Consider the following 22,241-nt stretch of genomic DNA (forward strand, 5'->3'; position numbering starts at 1 on the left):
AATTGCCCTGCACTTCCCGGCCTCCTGCCAAATCTGTCGCCTCCTGTTGGCACTGCTGGGAGCATGAGAACTCATCCCACGAGTCCAGTCTGGCCTCACCATCCTGTAAAGCGCATGGCTGTGACGCTGGGGGTCAGGTTGTCTGAAGCATACGCTGAGCTGGGTCTTGGACAGAATGTTTAGAAACCATTCTGTGGTTGCAGAATGAGTACTTGTTTCAGGAGTTCGTTTGAAATCCCAGCTGGGTCACTGCCCCCTCTTCTCCGGGCGGGCAGGCTCTGAAGGTCATAGCATCTGAGCAGTGTGTCCCCACTTCACCGGCCCCTCCTCCACACGGGGACATCTCCGACTCAGGCAAAACCTCGCGTGCACCCTCGGGCCCCTCCTTTCTGCTGGAGTTTACTCTCTAAACAGCCCTCTGCACTCTTGCCTTTCCCAGGGGTAAGAAGTACTCCCTCATTTGGTGACCGGATCCTGACTGAGCACCTCCTGGATGCCAGGCCACCCCTGGCTCCCCTTCAGTCTCACTGCCAGGGCGTTGTGCTAGGACTTAGCCTCCCCCGGCTCAGACCTTTGCGACCCCCAACCTCTTGGCCTCTCTAGTTGCCACCTGCCATAGTCTTCCTTGTGTGCTGACCACCTCCCTAGTTCCTTCCCTGCCTTCCCTGCTCCCGGGATTCGTCCCTTTCTCTGCAGTCTGGCACCCACCCCACTGCCCTCAGAAACTTGCTCCCTCACCAGTGATCCCGTGACTCTTGCCTAATTGAATGCCCCGTTCTCCCAGTGTTCCTTTTTCGTCCTTCCTTCCTTTCATGGGTTGAATCATCCGCTTCTTGGAATTCTCTTCTCTGGCTTCAGTGATGCCGCACTGTTCCTCTCCCGTTCACCTCCTTTCCCTCCGATAACTCCTGTGTCCTTTGGGGGATCCCTTTTGCTCCTCAGCCTGTCCCCACGACATCCCTTAGCTCATGATAGCCCTTGACTCTGCCCTCACGTACTCCTCCATGACCTCTTCCATTGTGTTACTGCTGATAGCTTGGGAATGGCACTCCCGCATGGCCCCTTACCGGGGCTCCGCTCCCTCTTTCTTTGAGGGCATTTCTGCTTGGTTGTCTCACTGTCAGAGTTACCGTGTCTAAATGAAGGCAGCCATCTCTCCCTGCCTTCCCCACCCCAGTCCTTTTACTAACTTCTGTTTGAATCAGGCCAGGCTTGGAGCCTTGGTGCCGTCTTGGAAGGCGGTATGACAGGACATGGTTCAGAGACCCGCTGGGGTCAGGTGTCCCAAATCCACATCCTAGCTTGGCCACCTGGCTGTTGTGTGACCTCAGGCAGGGCACGTAAATGTCTCTGTGCCTTGGTGCCCCAAACTGTGTGTTGTGGTTTGTTTTTTTTTTTTTTTTTTTTTTTTTTTGTGAATGGATAATAGTTTCTTCCTCATAGCGTTATTGGGAGGATGAACTGAGATCATGGATATGAAGAGTTGAGCACAGTGCCTGGCCCCTGTGTAGCTCAGAGTAGTTCAGAGGCTCCTTGCATTTGCTGCTGTTCCCCCTGCCAGGGGCACTCTTCACTTCTTGTTTGACTCCCTCCGAGACGCCAGCCCTGAACTTAAATTCCTCAGCTAAGTTGGATGCGGGCTCCATCCGCCCTGGTCATCCTGCATTCTCACCGCCGGCTCCCTCGCCCTTTCTGCTCACTGGCTGTCACCTCCTTGTAAGCCCACACCCTGAGAGGTCCATGCCCCACGGCTGCAGGACTTGCCGTGCAGAGCCATGATGCCTTCCCATAGTAAGGGACATGGCTGGGAATAACAGACTGCACGATCTAAACAACTGGTTTGTTTATCCACTCTCTGTAACATCCAGTCCTGAACCTGATCAACTCTAATGTGCACTCAGCGATGGAAAGGGTGAGCTAGGTGCTACTCTGCTTGGCCACTGTAACTTGAAAGCATCCATAAGTAATACATAAACGAATGGGTGTGACTGTGTCCTGATAAAACTTCACTACGAAAATAGGCGGCCAGGCCCTCGTTTGCCAACCGTGCTCTTAGTGAGACTCATGCCTCTTGGGAATTAGCAAACACACTTGCCCTGGCTGGATCCTTTGGGAGATTTCTGCTTTAGAGCCACAAGGAGAGCTGCTCTAGCTAATGACTGTTTCTCACTTCCAGATCCTGTCTCAGAAAGAAGAGTGGGAGAGCAGGACTTGGCACCGACGCAGGAGAAACCCACCTCACCTGGAAGGGCTACTGAAAAAAAGGTGAAGGATGACAGTAGACGGGTGGCCAGGAGTGCTCAGGACCTGAGCGATATTTCCATGGATGATGTGGGCATCCCACTCCGGGTACGAATATGGACCCCTAAGTCCTACTTAAGCTTCCTCTTATGCCGGTGACACATGTACACCTGAGTACATGATCCTACTTGGGGCTGACAAAGGCCTCACGTGGAAATCCTCACCACTGCCTACTCTCCAGACCCGCGGAGGGCTGCAGAGCCTCCCAGAACTATGCTCTGGTCTCCCGTCCTACCTTGGTCCTGAGCTCAGAAGGCAGCAACTTTCCTTAAAGCATGTTAGATGGTCTAAGTCTCATGAGAAAAGGGTCTGGGGTTCCGGGGACTGTGGGGGAAAAGCAGGGTGGAGCACAGAGCCGTTTCTCTGCAGCAGAACTTCCGAGAAGCTTCAGGCCGGTACCTATTCTAGGGGAGGATGTCATGGTCAGCGTCTCCCAGTGTCCCTTTTGTGTCCTACGGAGCACGCTCACAAATTGCAGGTTCAGGATTACAGAACCCTGGGGAGAGCATGAGGCTCAGGGTCCCTGTTGGTGTGTTCAGGAAGAAGTTCCTCCGGCTGGGAGAGACCCTGTCACGCATGGTGAGCAAAAAGCTCTAGGGGAGCCACAGAATGGGCTCAGCTGCCCAGTTGTCCCCCTCTGCACAGGCGCAGCGGCCTCCTGCAGGCCCCCTGGAATTCAAAGGAAGCCTGCCTTTGAAAGTGGATTAGGGTGAATCCCCTTTTGTCCCATGAACCCCTCAGAACACTAGCTGCAGTGTATCTCTCTACGGTCTCCATGTAATGAGAGGGCGGTTTCTGGTGTCCCTTTGGAAGAGGAGTAGAAACAACAATGGGCTGAGCCTTGGGAGAACAGTTGTCTGGTCCTAAGTAACACTAAGCATATAAGAACAGTAATTCATAGGAAGGGAGTTGTGCCGGACGGTCATTGCCACCGCCGCTCGCAGACTGCGCGATCTGGGCATTCACTCTGCGAGGTGAACGCAGATAGAATTCCCGCTTCATAGATAAGGAAGCAGGGACTCAAGAGTGATTACAGTCCTTACCCAGGATGGCACAACCTGCCAAACCCACACCACATACTCTGACTCCCAGACCCACACCCCTAACCATCACGTGAGGTGGCCTTCCCACTCACCTCCTCGCCAGCTCTGTGACCTTGGGCATCGTTTTGACCTTATTCCTCATCTCTAAAGTGAGAGTGAAAATGCATGATCTAACCACCCATCTCTACCCATCCTTGTTTTATTTTGCTCTTAAAACAAAAACAGCTCAGCTTTGGGATGAAGATGAAACTCTCTGGCCCTCTTCAAGGCGACTGCACTTCTGCAGAAAAAGCTGATATGGGCGGGGGGCATGGAGATATTCTTTGCCTCATGTTTCTGGGAGGCTTTACTTCTGCTTAGTTATCTCTCTAAAAAATGAAATTTTAGAAAATTGTATGAATGAACACACTTCAAGTGGATCTTCGTTTACTTAAGATTTTATTTATCTTATTTTAGAGAGTGAGTGTGTTTGAGCAGGGGGAGGGGCAGAGGGAAAAGGAGAGAAGCTGAGTGTGGAGCCCAGCACGGGGCTCGATCTCATGACCCCGAGATCATGACCTGAGCCAAAATCAAGAGCAGGATGCTTAACCGAGTGAGCCACCCAGGCACCCCTTGGTTTGGCTGCTGTTTCTCAAATGTTTTGCATTTTTAATAACAACTTATATGTGGGGTCACCAAGATGTATAGAGTAACGTAAGTTTTGGCTTTAGATGTTGTTACTTTCCAGAAGCTGTGATTTCAAGATCATAGAAGTTCTGAAATGTGCTGACCTTTCCATTTTATTTTACTCTTTGCCTTTGTTTTTCTTTAGAACACTGAGAGATCCAAAGACTGGTACAAGACCATGTTTAAACAGATCCACAAACTAAACAGAGGTACTGATTTTCATTTGTAGAAGCTATGCTGTGTTCATATGTTGACTGTTGTGGTGAGGACTAAAACTTGCTTTGCTAGGATGTCAGAAGGCTGGGCCCTGTGCACAACTCACTGAGCAGCCTGCCTGAACCCAGCCATACGCCTGCAGACCAGAGCAGGGAGGGACCGCTTGTGCTCTTCCTCACATGTGGGCTTTGAGGTCAGCTCTCAAGTCCTCCCTCCCAGATGTTGTGGGATGTAGCAGGTTGAGCCCAGCACTCCGCCTGTGCTCCAGCATCTGCCTGCCCAGGGATGTGAGCAGCTCTGACTCCCACCTGCTTCTGGCTTTAGGTGCAGCCCCCCACTCCTTGTCAGCCCATGACTTCCCTGTGGACAGAGCAAGTCGAGAAGGCACTGAACTGGGAGTGGAGAGAACTGGTCTGACCTGGCTTCAGTCCCCTAAGCACTCCTGTGACCTTGGGCCAGTCACATACCTCTCCACATTCAGCCCTCTTCCCTTCCTCCAAGGGATGTTGCAAGGTCCCGATGAGAGCAAATTCTGCCTTAGGAAGTAGCATGCATGGTACACCTGTAAGGTGGTATTAAAATGAAAAATAATCTGCCCCAGCTGGGAGCCAGCACTTGGCAGGTAGCCCTGGGAGCCAGTCAAGAGCTGACACAGCAAAGCCCACTCAGGCTTGAAGAGAAGCGCTTCGGGATCAGGGCCCCGCTGGGCTTGTCAGCAGGTGATCCCGCATGGTGGGAAAACCCCAGGCCCATGCTCGGGCAGCTCATGACTCCAGCAGCTCCCATCCGCCTGCGCTGCCCGTCAGCTGGTGGGCAGGGATGCAGCTGCCCCATGGGAAGGGCACCACTCCTCCCAGGGGCAGAGCATCCTGTCGTTCCCTGGAGCCAAATCCAGTCTGGCCGCCTGGCACAGAGGACACATGAAGGCAAAAGGAAAGCGTTCTGGTTGGTGTCGGCCTAAGCTGCAAGTAACCGATCTCTCTGATTAGCTGCAGATGTCCACTGACCTCACTGGTGCTGAGCTCCTATAGTGTTCACAATGAGCCTGGCTGTGCCTCTCTTCCGACTCTTTCAGAATACCGAGATGTTCGGTGTTTATTGTTTCTAAACCAAGAGTGAATCCACGGTGGTCAGGGGGATGAGCTCAGTCATGGCAGGGACGCCAAAGGCCGGGTCTCTGACTGGGTGATGTCCATTCTCTTGGTCATTTCCTCAAGCCGATGTCCAGCTCCCCCAACACTCTGTGTCTCTCTCACCTTGAGTCCTGGCTTTTGCAGCCCAAATGCCAAGCCACAGAGGCATATGTGAACAGTCTGTTATTCTGTCCCATGGGCAACATCACTTCTCTCTTGGGAGGGATTAACTCAACCCAAATTACAATTTCTAAACAAAACCAGCTGCCCTAATGGTAGGCAAAGATGTGCAAAAATTTAAGAATCCACTTGTTTGTTTGGAAACTTGAAACTTTGTGCTAAATCCCTTTTGCTTACTAGGGCCTGTGTATATGTAATTCTTTGTCCAAGAGGAAAAATGATATTGTCTCTTTAGATGTGTCTCGGTAATTCAGGCAAAAGGACTGGATTTTTTAAAAGCAATTTGAGTTTCTTTCATATCACTACTGAAGCTTAGTATGTTCCAGAATTCAAGGAGCCTGAACTGTGTGTGGATCCCTATTCGTTCATTCTCTCCATTTGTATCTTCCTCTATTCTCTCTCCCAAACCTGTTCCTCTGCCTAGACACTCCTGAAGAAAACCCTTATTTCCCTACGTACCAATTCCCTGAACTTCCTGAAATCCAGCAAAATTCTGAAGGTACCATAAACTTAGACAGTGTATCTGTTGTCCTAGCCTTAAATTAATTCTTAGAGTTCCAGCCTATGAATAAGATTTGGCTTTTAGATTTTGTGTTTATAGTCCTTTTTGGTTGGTGAAAATTTTATTTCACTTATTTGCATGATGTGCTATATTAAAATGACTAAGGCCTTCCTAATTCATTAATCTCGTGTTCATTGTGATGCCGTGTGCTTTAATAACACTAAAGGAGGTAATCATTCAAAAGAGTCCGTTGCGGGATTTGTGAGCTCCTCCACTTCATGGTGGGTAGTTTCAAAATCCACTGCTTTTCTCTGCTACAGAGGACAATCCTTACACTCCTACCTACCAGTTTCCAGCATCTACTCCTAGTCCTAAATCAGAAGGTAATTAAAGCAAACTCACGTGCCTCTCTTTGTGCTGGTGCTGTTACTTTCTTCTTCACCTTGGGTTTTTTTCTGGTGGCTAACGGGCTGTCTCCCAATGGTTTGCTTCCCCCAACCTTGTGTTTTGTTGGTTTAGCCTCACTCCTTGCTGACTGTATGACCCAAGTCTGTCTGGATGGATTTTAATCCTGTTCCCTTGGAGTTTCCATGATTAATGGAGTTACCAATGTAGCTTAGTTATAATGCTTTGAACATGTGGGGCTCTGGGGCCAGTATTTGGGGTGGTCACATGGTGCTGGTGGCTGAGCTGTGACATGGGGAGGCAGTCATCATGCTGCCAACAATAGAAGAGTTACCCAGTTCCCATATGTGCTACAGCCCATCACTGGGCCCCTCTTGTCATGGATTTTCAGGGTGTATCTCCTTGGTAGGGAATTCCCAAAGGGGTGTCCAGGTAAGAGATTCCTTCATGGTGGGAGATGATGTCTCTTGAAAATAAGGGTTTTGGCCAAGTTAGAAAATGTTTCATGAATTTGCTGGCTAGGAATTTGGACCTGCTGGGAAGGATCGCCACATTTGTGTCTAAGAGCAAAAGGTCTAGTGTCAAAAAAGGTTCTAAAAGGTAAGTTAAAGACAGCATCCTTAGAATTACCCTCGTCCCAGGGATTATCTGACCTTTGGGTGAGTGACCTAGAAATAGGGATGTGGAAGGGGGCATACAAGAGGAAATTCCATTAAATGTTCTTCTAGGATGAGATGTTGAGCTCTCTTTGATTTGATTAGTACTGAGCGTTAGTACCGTGCGTTGTCCTTGGAACTGAAAATAGTGCTGTGGATAAGACATGTCCCGTGTTCTCAAAAGTGCACATCCAGCAATGAATTAGACAAGGCCCCTTCCTTGCACCATGTCCAGAGTAGGGGCAGCTGCAAGGGCATGTGTCCGGAAGGCCAGAGGAAAGCTTGCTGGTGCGAAGGAGATCCTCAGTATATACCTGAGAATGTTGATGAGCGAGGCTTTGGACCATGGTACCATGGTTCTTTCTTAGAGATGCAGCCCTGTCATGCCCCCTCAGTATTTCTCTGCTCTGATTAGCTCAGCAGACTATCCTCCACAGCCCTTTTTGTCATGGGTTAGGTCGTGCGTTCGCTCATTCACCAAATTCTTACTGATTACCTCTCATACAGAAGAACGCCCGTTTTAGTTAAAATACCGGATTCCATTTTGGTTCTCCCTTTGATGTGCTCATCAGTGGTTTCCAACCATTTCATGCCTGGTTTGGAAGAAAAAAAGTCTTCCGAACAAACCCAGGCTTGCAGCTCCATGCCGATGATTTCATCATAACCGGTGACCTCCTCACTTCCGACAAGAATCTATTTGCTGTGCAATAAGCTAGTCTTTTTATCCTGGAGTGCAGATTCTAGCCAGAAGCATTGCTTAAGAAACAATTGACTGAGCCAAGAGAGGGAGACAGTTTTGTTCTGTTTTTAGGGTGATTTTGACTAAATGCCATTTTTGATTGGTGCTTCATTTGCACTTGAGAACCCAGCACCCTCCTTCTGGGCTCCCTTTTGGGGAAGATGACAAGGGCATGGCAAACCTGAAGGCGTAGCGTCCCATAGGCAGTGGAGGGCTACCTGGAGAGTCCTGTGGAGAAACACGGAGAGTACGTGAGTCCAGAAGAGTGCCCTAGGCCTGCCGCGGGCGGTGCCGGCGGCTTCCAGTCAGCCTGGCTGTTGGTCTGAAGACGGGGTTTCGTGGCCACACCCACAGCTGCCACGGTCCTCAGCTGCCACACCTAGCACCCCAGATAACAATGACGTCTGCTTTTTGCTACAGGTCAAGTCAGGCACTAGAGGGAATTGGGGTTATTTGGCCTTGAGGCGGAAACAGTAAGGGATGATATGGTAACTTGTCACCTGTAACGGAGGAAGCAGACCTTAATATTTATTATTTTGAAAGACCAAAGAGGGTGAAATTGTGAAGGATTAAAAAGGGGGGAAAATTAGGTTGAACATGAAAGAGTAATAATAACCAAGATGATTAGGCTTGACCACAAGTGTCTAAGAAGTCTTCTTCCCTGGAGAGCTTTTAAAAATAGGGTGGATTTCATTGCCCCTGCTCCTGCTGAAGATGACCAAGCCAGACACAGACCACAGATGTATTCAATCACTTGAAGACTTTTTACAAATGAAGATGTTTGACCTAGATCACATTAAGGAATTGGTTTTTTTGTTTGTTTCTTTTTTTTTTTTTTTTAAGTAATCAGAGATTCTCTGGCTTGTGGTTGTGACGTCTGTAAGCTTTGGTAGGTCCCCCTTAGCTCTGTGTTTCTGACAGGAGGCCCTGGGCTCTGCATGCCCTTCTTAATGTGGAAAGTATTTATGCCTTTCAAAGAAAGGTGTTGAGGACAAATTAGCACCTAGCCAGGGTTCTACCCGTAGATTTTAATGAGCATTAAAAAATAGCCCGTTTTACTGAGAAATGTGAGCTGCCATTCTGGGGTCTGTCCTCTGCGAGGAGACCGTCGTTGCTGCAGGGTTTTTGGTTTCACTCAGAATTTGAAACTAGAATTGTTGGCAATAAACCTATCACAGCCTAGCCTAAGGGCTACTGCCTTTGTCTCTGTCTGAAATCCTAGTGGTTTATCCAGTATAAAAGAAGATATTTCTAAGTGTCTGAAAGCTGATTCTCCTGACTAGTAAAAGACTCCAGGGAAGTTTGTGTATGCCGTAGCAAACTTTTCCCCCCTCCAACTATAAAGAAAAAGCAAACTTGTCCAGACTTTCAGAAGATAAATAGAGTTATCACACCTTAATCCGTGAAGTTTAAAATGTACTTGAAAAGAAACCTGTAAACTCCCAACGGGGAGCAGTCCCTTCTACTCCTTTTGTGATCTTTGAGACCAGGTGGTGGGACAGGAGCAGTTTGCTCTTTGTTTCCTGAGGTAGTTGGGAGAGACTGGGTTTAGGGACCCGAGCAAGAGCAGAATGAATTCAGGAGACTGACTTCTTGAAATTTCACTATGTACCCCAGTCCCTAGAAAGCTTATCAAAAATAACTTACCAGAAACCTTTTGGGAATAACTTTAAGTAAGGCTAAGCAAATGAGTTTTACTTTCTTTTTTTTTTCTAACCTTCACTTGACCCACCCTCCCCTCCCCATCATTCCTTCCTCTGTGACCCAGAGCTGCTTGTCTGTGAATTCCATTCCGTTCTCTCTCCTGCAGGCAGAGAAATGTCCTTCTGTAGCCTCTGTGATGTCTGGTCAGAAAGGTGGGGGTGGGGGGGTGGGGAGAAGGGGCTGTTGAAGTGACCGGAGCCAGCCCCACCCACTGCTGCACCCGGATGTCGAGGGGCTGCTAGGTGGGTCTTCAGACCCTCTGCCCACGGTTTCCTCCTGGGAAGGAGTTGAGAGGGAAGCAGGCTGTGGAGGAAAGGCCTCAGACATGCCACCACGGCCTCGTCCCCTGCCTCCCGCTTTAGGAAACAGCCGTGTGGTGGCTCGGACCTCAGCAGCTCACAGGCGTAATTCTATCAATAATAATAATAACAACAGTAGCAGCATAACCACCACAGCGCCTGCTGAGACCACCATTTATTGAGCCCTTACTGGATACCCGGCCTCCCGTGCTAAGTGCACCACAATTGTTAGCTTGTTTCATCCTCGTGGGGACCCCAGGAGGTAAGTCCTCATTTTACTGGTGAAGGGCTTAAGGCTCGGGAAGGCTAAGTAATCTGCGCAAGATCACCCAGTAAGTAGCCGAACCAGGTTTTCAATGCGGATCTCTAGGGCCCTTCCTACTCTCTTCTATGGCACTGCTGATTCCTTTCCCTCTCCTGCTGCACTCTGTGTTCTCGGCTGACCCCTCTGACCCCTAAGCCCAGGCGCCAGCATCTCCCAGAATGGCGTCGGGAGGGGGGGGCATGTAGTTAAGAAATGTCCCCAAGTGATTTGACGCCAGGACTGAGAGCCACCAGAATGGAGGGGACCACCCTTCCCCCCTCCAAGGAGAAGCTACTCTCCAGTGCAATCCAGGGGATTGGGATATAGAATTTGAGGGAGGCTACAGGTTCAAAAGAACTAGCCTTCCTGCTCGGAACATGCCCAAATGATGTTGGCTCTCTTGACGGGCTTTGTGTCCACAAAGTGGCCAAGCTTTTCAAATGACGCCTCCACATCAGCACAAAACCAAGTCTCTGGTGTGTTACTCCACGGTGCATGGCCTGTTAGAATACTTTGGGCCATGTCAGGGCAGAGGGCTGTCCTATCGGGCAGAGGGCTGTCCTATCGGCCAAAGGGGGACGTCCCAGAGACCAGCTTTCCCTCTTGCTTTTGGATGCTGCTTCCTCCACTGTCCGGCTGATGGTGACCACTGCCCCCTCCTGGTGAAGTGTCTCAAGGCGTCCCCAGGGCGTGGTGACATACCATGCCACAGTGGTCTGTCTCATGGACCTTTCTCCTCATTCCTAGATGAGGATGCGCCAGGACAAAGATTTAGGAGGCCGATTTCTCCCAGGCACGTCTGTATTTGAGTTAAAGTAATCCTCCACCGGCCTTACAGAATTTCTAAGAATAGCCTTACTTTGCTGGAGTTCAAGCAAATAGATCTATTGTGAAGCTGCCCGGCCGGGCTCTGCGTGCCTCCTGCCCCCCGCTCCAGCTCGCGCTGCCCAGGGGAGGCGGGGCCGGGGACGGTCACCTTTGCTCTCCTGAGGACAGCCAGGCAGGAGGGCTCCGCCCGGCCAGTGCAGCCTTAGACTGGCCAGCAGGATAGCCGAGAGCTCCAGCTACTCCCTCTCCACCTCCTCCACGGCCTGGGAATGCCGCTGGAGATGAGGACGGTGAGTCTCGTTCCAGCCCTCTGGTCCTCCGCACATCTTCCTCCTCTTACTTCTTTCCTTCTCTGTCTCGTTCTCTTCTCCTTCAGTTCTTTTTTTTTTTTTTTCCTTTTCCTGTTTGTTCTCTGTAGCTACTCTGTACCCTTTGTTGGTCTTTTTTTTCTTCTTCCTAATCCCTTAAAATTTGCCTTTAACCAGAACCAAAGCAGCTTTGGGAATTTGTCCCTGGGCTCTTTGGACTAATCCTGACCACCTTGTCCCATTTCTCCTTTTGCTGATTCTTCTTGCCGATCCCACCCAGACTTTGTCCCCACTTCTGCATATATCTTTTTCTTTGGCTATTTTTGTTTGTGGGATGAGTGTGTGTATCTATCTTGACCCTTTTATCTTTTGTCTTCCAAAGTGTATGGAACGAAGCAGAAGGAATTAATTCGAGCAGTAGAAAAAGATTGTGTCAAAAATGAGCCCCTGATGTTACAAAAATAATCTTAAGTTTAAATGGCTAAGAAATGCATAAAATTAAAATTTAATTGATAAAGGCAAGTGATTGTGTAAATACTGGTTTTTGTGCATCTCATTTTAGTCACTTTTTTTTTATGTAAAATAATCATTCTCGACCAGCATTTGTTCCAGTGTTTTTAAGGTTGTTATAAATTCTTAAGGAAGAAACCCCCAAATCCAGGAAAAGTCTCTTTTAGAAGTTCATTTAAAGTTGCTGTGGTTAAAAAAGTAATTATGTGCTTCCCGGCAGTTTTAGGAGAGTAGCCGTCCCCAAATCGAGCCTCCAAGGATAGATTGCCAAAGCCTAGAGGGTAGTCACTGGTGTGTAAACATCGGAGCCCAGCAGGGGCCTTTGGGTTCCAGAAGTGGATTGTTCACCCTGAGTAAATGCTGCTGAGACTTAGGGCTTCCTGGAAGTCGCTGGCACCGGAAGTTCTGGGTGTCGCTGCCAAGGCTCAGAGGGGCACTGTCAGCATGTGGCTCCACCACGAGCAGCAATCACAAGATCCCAGCTCAGCTGAGCCCCCTAAGGCGCCGCTTTAAAGAGCCCTTGGAGAAACTGTAAGGGCAGGATTTCAGACACAGACAATGCCTGTGCTCACAAACGGCTTGAAAAAAACATTTCATTTACTGCATCTTAACTGTGCTTAAAAATGTACACTCCGCTTGGCTAACTCCAGTGTGCAGAAACGCAGAAGGGTGATCCTGGTGCCCAGTTTTCCCATTCATCGGTATTTTTAACTTCATATCCATCTACCCCAGTGTGGGCTTGGCCTGCCAGGAGAAGGGAACTAGAGAAACAGCAAGTAGATGACGTAGCAAGAGTACTCAGTTTTACCCACTGTCCCTAGAAACCAGCAAAGAACTATAAGTGGGTAACTCAGAAAACTTGCGTAAGGGGCGCCGAGGTGGCTCAGTTGTTAAGCGTCTGCCTTCGACTCAGGTCATGATTGGGATCGAGCTGTGTCTGGGTCCCTGCTGGGTGGGGAGCCTGCTTAACTCTCAGCTTTCTCCCTCTGCCTCCTCCCTGCCCCTGCTTGTGCTCTCTCTCTCACTCTCTCGATCTCTTTCTGGCAAATACATACATACATACATACATACACCGTTACAAGGAAAAGAAAGAAAATTTGCTTAAGCATCACCAGGGAGGGGATGATTCAGAAAGATAGCAAAGGCTTCAAGGTCTAGAAGTCAGTCTGACCAACACCATGGTGCATGACTGGAATTTCAAAACAACACCCTCTCCTGCCTCTTCCATAATAAAAATTATACTAGAAGAGCCACAGTTTTTCCCAGGATTGGGTAGATGAGGCCGGGCTGAGGAGTAGAACAAAGCCCTGATTCCTGTCACAGGGCTTAGAGGCAGCGCAGGGAAGTAGAGTCAGAAAGACCTTGAGTCCATTCCTGCTTTGTCTTTCTCTCACTGTGTGGCTAAGGGCAAATTCTCTTAACCTCCCTGGGCCTCCTTTTCTTGTCTATGAGTTGAGAGATTTCCTTACCTCCAGTTTTCGTGAGGGTTGAGTGAGATGAGGTTAGTAAATTAGCAGCCACTATTCGGCACTTAATGGAAGCTGCTATTGTTTTTATTCATAAGCAGAGGTAGAATTTTCTTAGGTTAGATTTTTTTTTTTTTTTAATATTTATTTACTTGACAGAGAGGGATCACAAGTAGGCAGAGAGGCAGGCAGAGAGAGGAAGGGAACAGGCTCCCTGCTGATCAGGGAGCCCGATGTGGGGCTCGACCCCAGGACTGTGAGATCATGACCTGAGCCAAAGGCAGAGGCTTAACCCACTGAGCCACCCAGGTGCCCCTTATGTTAGATTTTTTTTTTTTTAAGATTTTATTTATTTACTTGACAGAGACCACAAGTAGGCAGAGAGAGAGGGAGAAGCAGGCTCCCCGCTGAGCAGAGAGCCCGATGTGGGGCTCGATCCCAGGACCCTGAGATCATGACCTGAGCCTTATGTTAGATTTCTAAGACAAACATCAATTAAAGTAAATTTTACGTCCCCTGGGACCTGCCCTCATTCCTTGTGTTTGGTTGAATCTGTGGAACTTGAGTCTGCTGTCTTCAAAGGTGAGCTGAAATCCACATGTTGGACTTGGTCCCATGGACACAGAAAAATGAAGAGCTTGCTTCCTTAGAGGTGCTCCTGCCCTCCATTGGCTTAGCCGGGTGACACTGCTTTCTCCACCTCCATCAAATAAGAAGTGGCTTTAAGAGTGTTCAGTCATTCTGATGTCTGTTGCCTTCACCCCCGTTTTTTTCTCCTCCTACTTTTCAAAATACATAAATTATTTAACTCCCCAAGCTGTTCTATTTTTTTTTTCCATCTTATAAGAACAATTTCTCATTTCCTTCTAATAAATCTTCCAGATTTCTATGTAAGGAAGCTCTGGGAAGAAAAAATTGTTTCAAGAACATAGACTTTAAACATTTTTTGAATATTTAAATGCCATGTGTCCCCCATGAAAATGTTGCTTCTTACCCCAAGAACCAGGTCATAGTTACAAACTAACCCTGATCTTCCTCACCGTCTACTGTTAGGCTGTCAGTCCATGATTCAGAGATACAGGGTTTTGAGCTAAAATGCTAGGCTAGATTTTAAGTGGTACATAAATTGGTTCCTAAGTTAGCTAATTTCTCATTTGGCAGCCAGTGTTTTTCCAGTCAAATCTCTGCAGTCAGAGCTGATTTTTTGCTTTCTTTGACATCATGGCATTTTTAGCAGGGTAATCAGAAGTTCTGTTAAAAAACAAAAACAGGCAAGGCAAAATTCTTCAGAACAGTACTCCAAAAATACATTTCTGGATCTCATTTTACCTCTTCCGCCCTATATTCAAAAGTTAACGTAAATCAGCCTGCACATTTCATGTATAGCAGGGCAAGTCTTGTTCAACTTTGATAACAACTAGTTCTTATCCTTGAAGTGGATGGAGGAAGGGAGGGAAAGATAACTTGGTACCTGATACCTTTCCTTTATTTGGGCTGGAAGGAGACCTGGAGCAGATGAAAAGAGGAGAGGAGGGAATGAGAAGGGCTGCCAGAGGGCATCTGGGTGGCTCAGTCTGTTGAGTGGCTGCCTTCATCTCAGATCATGATCCCAAGATCCTGGGATCGAGTCCCGCATCGGGCTCCCTGCTCAGCAGGGAGTCTGCTTTTCCCTCTCCCTCTGCCGTTCCCCCTGCTTGTGCGCTCTGTCAAGTAAATAAATAAAATACTTTTTAAAAGAGGGGCTGCCAGAGAAGTTGTCTTTGAATAATACTGAAAATAATAGCAGTGTTAGTTTTATTTCTACTTCACAAAATATCCCAGCCTTTCCTGCTCTAAGACTTAGATTTGCAGAGACAGGACTTGATTAACACTTAGCCAACATGTGACAGTGGGTTCTTCGGCTTGTGTTTGAAAACTCCGTTTCAGTAAATGTCCGTGTGCTCTCGTTTTGAGTTCAGGGCGGCTGCTTCGGCGAGGGGCTCAGCTCTGGTCTCGGTTCTGCAAGTGTCCATGTCCTGGGGTTCTCTGTTAAGGGACGAGTGTCTCGCCCTTGCAGAGCAGTCCCGAAAGACCGTGTGAGTTCGGTCGGTTCCGAAGTTACCGTTTAGACCCTAACCCTTGCAGGACCCTCGCAGGGTAGCCCTGCCAGCATGTGCTGTGTCGTGAGGAAAGCAAGCTGCTCGAGGAACTAGGCTGAGGTGGAATCAAAGCAAAGGACCAGGAGGGTCTTCTCAGCCTGTTTCCTTAGCCGCAGCCCCTTTGGTCAATGGTATTGTACATGGGACTTCCCCAGGTAGAACAGGTCCCAGCCGAGGTGGGCCGCTGAGGCCGTCTCCCGGGCCTCCCCCAGCCCGTCCAGTAGTGGGACCGGCAGACTCTGGGGAACTCAGCAGGCTAGACCGGAGACATTCAGGGACCTCTCTCTGCCCCTGTTTCCAGCCCAGGCTGGGGACCCTTTGTTCTCGATTTGCTCGTGGAAGTTGTCTTGAGGAGGACCTTTGGCTGTTTGTCCCCATGCTTCCTTAGTGTCAGGTGGCAGTCAGCCCCCAGGTGTCATGAGTGGACCTGCCGGCCTGCAGGTCAGCTGGCCCTGTTTGGTTGGGTGGGCTCTCAGATGGGGACTGCGGGGGTGTAGCTTCCGGCCCTGGGCCGCCCCTCTGTCTGTCAGGCTCCCGGTGTGGCCGGACGCTGGCACAGGATGGGGCAAGTGGGGGGACATGTCACCTGGTTTTCTTACCTTAGCCGGCTTGCTCCTGATTACGTTTTATTTTGTTCACTAGATGATGATTCAGATCTGTACTCACCTCGGTACTCCTTTTCTGAAGACAGTAAGTGATGTAGAATTTTCTGCTTGCGGGGGAGGAACAGAGGGTGGTGGGTGAGGAAAGACATCTTCCTGTCTTTGATTTTCCTCAGTTTTTGCAAGTCTTTCGTACCCACTTTTCTTCTCCAGCAAAATCTCCCCTTTCTGTGCCTCGCTCAAAAAGTGAGATGAGCTACATCGACGGCGAGAAGGTGGTTAAGAGGTCGGCCACGCTTCCCCTCCCAGCCCGCTCTTCCTCACTAAAATCAAGCCCAGAGAGGTAAGTGCCTCCCACCCACAATCAGCTCTGAGGGTTAGGGCTTCCATCCCCAAGCTACCAGGGAAGTGTCCTGTCTCTGCTGGGTCAGGCAGCTGTAGAGGCAAGAGTCGTGCAAACCTGATTTTTGAATCCCTGTGACTTATTCTGAGTCTCAGTGTCCTCATCTGTTAAATGGGATTGCATTTTACATTCATAGGGATGCTGCGAGGATAAAACAAGGTAATGCATCTAACGTTTCCAGTAGTTTCTGGCTCCCCATATGGACTTAATGAACATTGGCTGTAATTATCATGACTTTACCCTTCTCACAAGAGGAATCTTAACTGTAAAGTTTGTCATGTGTTTTCGTACTCTTTGTGCATTCTGACAGGGTCCATACCAGAGAATATAATTTTAAAATGAAGCCACTTATATTTTTTGAAGACTTTATTTATTTGAGAGAGAGAGAGAGAAAAAGAGCGCACATGTGTGTGTGCAGACACACTCCCATGAGTGAGTGGGGGAGGGGCAGAGCGGGAGAAAATCTCAAGCGGACTCTACGCTGAGCACAGAGCCCGATGCAGGGCTTGAGCTCAAAAACCATCCTCAGATCATGACCTGAGCCGAAATCAAGAGTCTGACAGACGCCTAACTCACTGAGCTGCCCGGGCACCCCAAAGCCACGCCTTTTGATAATTACATGCTTATTGTGGAAAGATAAGGCTCGAAGTGGTTCTGATGACTGTGTTGGTCATCTAGTGGCTGTGCTGAATGACCTATTTTTCTTCACTGAGTTCTTATTCCCGATGGAGCAACCTTTGTATGCCACCTGGAAGGGTGTCCTGTGCATCTTCGGGCTCCCTCTTTCACCACTTCCCAACAAGGCTCTGAGCACACTGCAGAATTTTTTCCCCTCTAAGTACACACTCAGTTTCACACCTCCGTACCTTTTCCATCTTCACAGACAAATGAGTGGCTGAGTCCCACACATACACGACAGCATCTGCCTGAGGATTTTGATAATTAATTTGAAAGGAAAGCTGGGTATATACCCTTAAGTCCTTGTGGGAACACACTCAGGTGCATTCATCAAGCATCTGCTGGGTTCATTCTGTGCGTGGATTGAACCAGATGCTGTGGGGGGATAGAAGCATATATAAACCACAGTCCCTGCCTTCGAGAAGCTGATAGCTTTGCAGGAAAAAGGGAATTATACTCACAGTGCAAAATGCAATACTGTCTGTGCCTTAAAAATGTGTCAGCAGGGATGCCTGGGTGGCTCAATTGGTTAAGCCATTGCCTTCAGCTCAGGTCATGATCCCTGGGTCCTGAGATCGAGTCCCACATCAGGCTCCTTACTCAGTGGGGAACCTGCTTCTCTCTCTGTCTCTGCCTGCCACTTTGCCTGCTTGTGCTCTCTCTCTCTGACAAATAAATAAATAAAATCTTGGAATTTTTCCAAGGGTTCATGTATTCTCTAGAACCCATTGCTGGCTCAGGATAGGTATCTGTACCCAAGGCTGTGATTTGGGTGACTACCAGGGCAGGGTGTGGATTAGGGACAAACGTGGTTATCAGTTGCAAATCACGTTTATTCAGTGCTTACACAGTGGGCCTGGTGCTCTGCCAAGTGATTTGCATGCACTGTCTCATTTAATCCCTTCAATATTCCCATTTTTCAGATGAGGAAACCAAAGTAGCCATGGGTGAGGTGCTTGGCTCAGCTCGCCAGGCTAGCGAGTGCTGTAGCAGGGACTGGAACCACAGCTGATGAGCTCTGGGACCTTCGTTCTCTCCCACCACACTAGTGGGAGTGGGAAGAACAAGCACGTTCCAAGAATGATGAGCCCGAGAAGAGAGCAGACTTTGCCGCTGCCGCTTCCCAACCTTCTTCTCGTTCTCTGCATGGCTGGTGCCCGGCTTTGAGCCGGGGACGCCTCAAGCCCTTTTGTGAAGCCAACGCAGAGATGTAACTGGTTATTTTGAGAAGGAAACCAGCACAACTAAATGCTTCACACAGAGACCGATTTCATGCTTCAGATACAAAAATTCCTTGATTAGACTGCAGTCAGCCAAAGTCAGACCCTGTCGGATGCCAATTTTCATGAAAATAGCTCTAATAGGATTTTTTTTTTCTCCAGAAACGACTGGGAGCCCCCAGATAAGAAAGTGGATACAAGGAAATACCGCGCAGAGCCCAAAAGCATTTACGACTACCAGCCGGGCAAGTCTTCTGTTCTGACCAACGAAAAGATGGTAATGTGTATATTAAAGTTCTTTTGTTTCCCCTGCTGTGTTCTTTAATCCGGATGCACTGGGCGCTTGGATTACATTCTCTTCCCCCTGAGACAGACTTTTGCTATGTTTTGAAGACAAATGAAGAAATGAAGTATTTTTACCCTTTTCATTTCTGCAGGTGTTGATAAAATAAGTCCTGAGAGTCTGCTTTGAAAGAAGCCGTATTGTGTTTTGTTGTTCTTTTTGTGCATGATTTGAACTAATTTAAAATGTTCTACTAATGTAAAGATTTATTTTCCTCCTGTCTTTTTAAAAACGTCTAACTGTTAATTTATCAGGCTTATTACTAACTGGACTAGACTCAGATTATTTTTTAATAGGTGACTCTTATTTGAACATGCATACATTTTGTAGAAGTTATGAGCACATCATTAAAAGCTAAATAATTAATATGATATTGTGACTTGGGAAGAAAGACCCAGACCCTGTTAGAATACGTCTTGTAGATCTTCCTTTTCTGACAAGTGCACTATGGAGGACGCATTTCCTATTCAGTCTGGTTTCTAATTCTCTATATGTGTTCACATCACCAAGCAATTGTGAGTGGGGGAAAGGGCCTGTCTGAGCATTGAAGACCACCCTGGAAAAGCAGCTTCTTCTGTGAAACAGGAAAGAATTTTTACAAACTGATTAGTTTCCTATCTGCCACCCACGCTCCCTTTTATTCACCCTTCGTTGGGATAGCTGGTTCAGAATTCTGATCATGGTTACAGGGATTCTCCAAAGCTCTATAAATATTGCAGCCCTCCAGCCGTGCCAGCAGGAGGGAATTGTCACGCTGGGGATCGGTTTTTATTAAAATGCGGTGACCACACTGAGCAGATTAAGTAGGCCTCTGAAATGCGGGTTCAAGTTATTTTGCCTCCACCTCTTCTGCTCTACATGTTTTAAGTAATAATTGATTTGACTTTTACTAAAATAAAAATGTGACATCTTTAAAAGCTCAAAGGGAGAAAGTAATTTTAATTAGGAAGAAAGGTCAACAGTTCACAGAAATGCTTTAGAGTTGTCATTCTTTAGCATTTACTGTGCACCACAGTTATTTTAAGCAAAAAGTTGAGAAAGGAGCCAAGAACTTTGCCTCTGTCTGCACCCTGCCCTGGGGGTTCTCTCCCCGTTAGAAGATCACACGCACCAAAGTTACCTTCCACGTGCAGGTGTGCCCAGAGAGACAGTCATGTGCTTTGGGAACATTTCTGATAACAAGTCAGGGACACACCGTCACGTGTCCACACACTTCCATGACTTCAGAGAGTCCATTGCCCTTTGGGTGCTTTCTTTTGGGCGATACTGTTATTCCTAGGTGGTCTTTGCTTTAATGGAGAGCTTGCCCCTTTCTTTGATTTCCCCCTCCTTTCCTTGGTTCCCAGTAATTTGACCACTATTCAGCATTAAAAAAAAAAAAAGATATAGTTTTGTTTTTCTTGTTGATACCACAATGGTTACAACCCCTGGAAAGTGAGAGAGGTGCCCATTGGGGGGCTCTGGACGGTTGTGGCAACCGTGCCTATGGTGTTCAGGACCCTGGGCCAGCCCAGTGACAGGACGAGAAGGCCCCAAGCGGGCCACGGAGGAGCACCGTGGCCAGCCACGTAATTCAGTGCCCTTCGCTCTTCAGCGCTGTTCTTCCTCAGAGAAGGCTTTCATTTTAGAAATTCCAGCCAGGTCTGCATTTCACAGTCTACTCTTCCCAGTAGTTGAATTAGTCCTTTCTTTTTTGATTTTTTTTTTCCCTTCTGTTTTTGCCACGTGAACAGAAAAGTTGGAATGTGTCCGTGTCGCTTGCCTTTTGGCATCCAATATCCGGTTTGCCAGAATTTGAGGACACCTCCCACCCCCGCCCCAACCACCACATGCACACACACTTTTGCCTTGTTAACTGTGGATAAGTATGCTAACTAGTGACCGATATAGAATCTAAATTTGCTCTTGGAAGTGCACAACTCCTTTCGAGGGGGAAAATGTTTTGTTTTTCCAATTTGTTCCTGTCCGCTTCAGCCTGCCAACTTCAACGGTGACCTCACAGGCACACGTGCCTGTTGTTTGCAGGAAGGTTGGTGGCAGACTGTAAAGGCTTCTGAAGAGCTTGTCTTGTCCCTGGGGCAAACCCAAACCATCGCAAGCAGAGGAAACCCCGTGCTGCCTTCAGAATCCCCCACAGTAGGCTTACAGCCTGACGTCTCCAGCCATGTGGCAGACTCCTGTGATGTTCTTCATAACTCCCGAGCCCCCTGTCATCCTAGTCTGAGTCCATCGTCTTGTCCTCCCACCTTGGGATTAGAGATCTAATGGTCAGGCCCTGCTTTGTCCCTTTTACTTTCCTCCAAAGTCCCTTCCAGAACTTCAGCTCAATTCAACAGATACATACAGAATCACTTTTAGGTGCCAAGCCCGGGTTAGAGGTTGGGTTCCCTGCTGATCCCACAGGGGCATATTGGGAAGGACAGACATTAAGATAGTAACTACAGATACAGGGTACGGATTCAGGTATGTAAAACAAGGGGGTTTCTCCCCAGTACACGGTCACTTTGAGTTCCTTCCTGGCTTTTTAAGTTTGTCACTTCCCCCTATTTTGGCTTTGGGTCCTCTGCCAACACACAGAGGGTCTGCCTTCTTCTCAGGATTATGAGAAGGGGGATGTTATATACTGGACAGAGCACTGGACTGGGAATTGGAAGATCTGAAATTCAAATCCTGACTCTGCCTTCAGCTATCTTGGGGCAACTCCTTTAACTTTTCAGAGCCTCAGTGTTTTCATCTGTAAAACAGAAGTATTGCTTGGCCTGCCAACGTTACCAAAGTCCTGAGGATTGAAGTGAGGCCTGAGGAAGATTGCAGACTCCCCGAAGTATCGAATGAGAGGGCCAGGTGCGGTAAAATGTCCAAGAGAACCCCATGAACGTTATCAAGGGTTGTGCCCACGAACGTACCGCATTCAGATTGTTTAGTTCAAAATTGAAGCCAGTCTCTGGCTCCCGTCCAAGAAGCAAGACCATCCTTGAGGAGAACGAGGCATTTTTCCAGCAGGTCACCTGCCTTTTCCCAGGATTTGGCCGAGCTGGGGAAAAGAGCCCACGGTAGCAGAGAACTCAGCCTGGTGTTGTGGAATCCGCCCTGCCTCCCAGGACAAGAGCCTGCTCTGCGTCTGGAAGGACATTTCCTATTTGCCCGTTCCATAATCGGATCTGCGGCCGAGTTACAAATGGCAGAATCAAATCCAGGCGTTTGTGCCGTGTGCTGCTACCGCTTTCACACGCTCTCCGGGCGGCCGTTCTGGGCCTCAGCAGTTGACATGCCTCCCGACTCAGTTCTCCACACGGTGTTAGCCTTCACGGGAAAAGCCATCTGCAAGCAACCTTTGGCAATAAAATGGGCTGATTCTTTCAGGACTGAGTACCAAGACATTCAGGCCGTTTCCTGAAAGAGTTGGTACATTTTATTTAAAACAACGACAACAAAAACGTAGCCTATTCCCATGGAGCGGTTATAAATAGTGTTCAAAAATAATCAACATGAAATGGGTTTCATGAAACTCCCGTCATATGGGGATCTAGCATGTCCCAGGGTCTGAACTGTCCCTCCTGAATAGTGTCCTAGTGCTTGTGCCTCATTTCACTGAAT

At 48.2% G+C, this 22,241-nt stretch overlaps 1 protein-coding gene across 3 annotated transcripts in view; it reads left to right on the plus strand.

Moving 5' to 3' along the window:
- Nucleotides 1-22,241, plus strand: part of SORBS1 (sorbin and SH3 domain containing 1) — a 224,987-nt gene that overhangs the window by 145,359 nt on the left and 57,387 nt on the right. For all 3 annotated transcript variants that reach the window (XM_080822787.1, XM_080822788.1, XM_080822789.1), the window contains 5 exons: nt 2,177-2,349; nt 4,156-4,219; nt 16,041-16,088; nt 16,214-16,343; nt 18,464-18,578. In XM_080822787.1, coding sequence (XP_080678913.1) covers nt 2,177-2,349; nt 4,156-4,219; nt 16,041-16,088; nt 16,214-16,343; nt 18,464-18,578 — 530 coding nt within the window. The remainder of the gene's footprint in view (nt 1-2,176; nt 2,350-4,155; nt 4,220-16,040; nt 16,089-16,213; nt 16,344-18,463; nt 18,579-22,241) is intronic.

This window comes from Martes martes (assembly GCF_963455335.1).
Source record: "Martes martes genome assembly, chromosome: 14".
NCBI classification, from domain to species: Eukaryota; Metazoa; Chordata; class Mammalia; order Carnivora; family Mustelidae; genus Martes; species Martes martes.